A 1,884-nucleotide genomic window follows, 5' to 3' on the forward strand; every position below is an offset into this window, starting at 1 on the left:
TCATAAATTGGGATTGTAGAAACTTGCCTCTACAACATTGGCTGTAGGGAGAAATGGTCGTGATTCGGCCTCCACCATCTCCCAAAAGCCTGGTCCCTCCGTCCTTGCCTCATGGTAAACAGTAACTTGCTGATGTAGAGTGGAGGGTATGGCGAGACTTTGATGGATCCAGTCCCTTCCGAGTAATGCTCTATAGGTGGAAGTGTAATCCACAAAGAACGCCAGCATGATTTGTTTGGATCCCAAGTCCACTTCTAAGGGCAACATCCCATGAGTTTTGGTGATAGCGCCCGAGAAGCTTGAAACCGTGAGGTCCGTGGGAATGAGATCTTTTACACCTCTCCCCATCTTCTTCATTTGCTTGGCTGGTAGTATGTTAACAGCCGCTCCACCATCAATCAAAACCCTTTTGAAGGGCACCCCCTCCAAATGAACTGCAACATATATTGGCTTAAGATGGTTGGCTAGCAATATGTTTGGGCGGCTGAACACCATTTTATTTGTATAAATCCTTAATAGACCATCCTTGGATGTCTTGGATAATTCAGCTTTTCCCAACTCTCCCTCTCCAGCTACTTCAACACTGACATGGCTATCATTGGCTCCGCTGTCAAATAGTCACCTTCCATAGTGGCGGGCTGATCAGGCTCGACACTAAACATGGCGGATAACACATACGTCATGTTGATATGAAAATTGCTAGGCTCTAGAAAGTCTTCTTTCTTGCTCCCGATTTGGCCCATAAACTCATCTAACCAGGCCATCGCATCTTCTGGGAGTAGTGGTTCTGGTGCCCCTTCATGTTGATTTATGCCTGAATCTGGTATCTGTTTTGGCACTTCATCGAAAGGATCCACCAATGATATAGAAGGGAGTTTCCTTTCGGGCGAAACAGTTCCAAAACAAATAGGTTCTGTCATTCATCCGGGAGTTGGTATCATTATCATATCTTCTTGAGCTCTCCTTAAGATCTTGTACTTCCCAAGGTGTAGGCTTTGTGGTACATGGTTTCCTTCGCCTTCTGTTTTGCTATTAGCCCTATCCACCTCTTTTTTACTCCTCTAGTGGAACTGACTACTTCCCCCAGATGATGTTTTTTCAAAGTTTTGATTCTTGGAGGCTTCAGACGTCACGAGAGTCTTTAAAGAGTTTATGTAGGCTTTGTGCTGCCTTTGGACCATTCTAATCATAGAGGCTCCCATTTGTTTGGCGGGTTGCCCATTTTTTCCAACCATGTACAATTTTCGCCCGAGACGGGCAGGATTATCCTTTTTTATAGGATTTGTTATCCTATCATTTCTTTTGACTTCTCTTCCTGTATGGCCATATTGAGGATGTCCTATCTCCATCTCTTTTGGACCTTTGGCCTCCTTGTCTTCCGCCTTTTCAGAAGCTTCATGATTTCGAAACATTTCTGATAAAGTTCTAGGTTGGGAATCCCCTCCCAACTGCTGAAAAACAATTTGGGAAGTATCTCTTCCTGCTGTCCGCCTAGCTTTCTCACGGGCTTCTTTTCTTTCTTCTTCTTCTTTCCTTCTGATCAGCTCATGATCAATGAGGACTCCTGATGGCGGTATTTCGAGCTCACACTCGCATTGACATCTACTGCACATAACCATCCATTTGATTATGGCTGCTTTTGGATGTTCGAGCAATTTGATCACCCATTTTGTGGATTTTTCAGCCAGCCTTTCTTCTTTTGTCTCCTTTGCAACCTTTCCTTTCCCCTTCTCGGCCCATGCTAAATTAATCATATTTACTGGGGTATCTGAAAAGGGATCTCCATGTTTGTCCACCATTGCTTCGACTTACCCCTGATCTTTCTGTAAGAATATTAATGGGCTAGGTGAATTTTTTACCAATGTCATTTCTTCATCTGGCTAG

At 44.1% G+C, this 1,884-nt stretch overlaps 1 protein-coding gene across 1 annotated transcript; it reads right to left on the reverse strand.

The window, feature by feature from the left end:
* LOC114825134 (uncharacterized) lies at positions 1 to 920 on the reverse strand. Its single transcript, XM_029103499.1, has 2 exons — positions 589 to 920; positions 1 to 484 (listed from the first exon to the last, which is right to left on the reverse strand). Exons 1-2 carry the CDS (start codon positions 918 to 920, stop codon positions 1 to 3), a joined length of 816 nt encoding a protein of 271 aa, XP_028959332.1.
* Between the last annotated feature and the right edge of the window lie 964 nt (positions 921 to 1,884).

The sequence above is a fragment of the Malus domestica genome, chromosome 05, assembly GCF_042453785.1.
Source record: "Malus domestica chromosome 05, GDT2T_hap1".
NCBI classification, from domain to species: Eukaryota; Viridiplantae; Streptophyta; class Magnoliopsida; order Rosales; family Rosaceae; genus Malus; species Malus domestica.

What these genes read in the sequence shown, in the direction of transcription:
- LOC114825134 (XM_029103499.1), bottom strand. Translation starts at nt 920, where the DNA reads ATGACAGAACCTATTTGTTTTGGAACTGTTTCGCCCGAAAGGAAACTC. An exon ending in GCGGAGCCAATGATAGCCAT is followed by an intron (nt 485 to 588) that starts GTCAGTGTTGAA and finishes AATGGTGTTCAG; the next exon opens with CCGCCCAAACATATTGCTAG.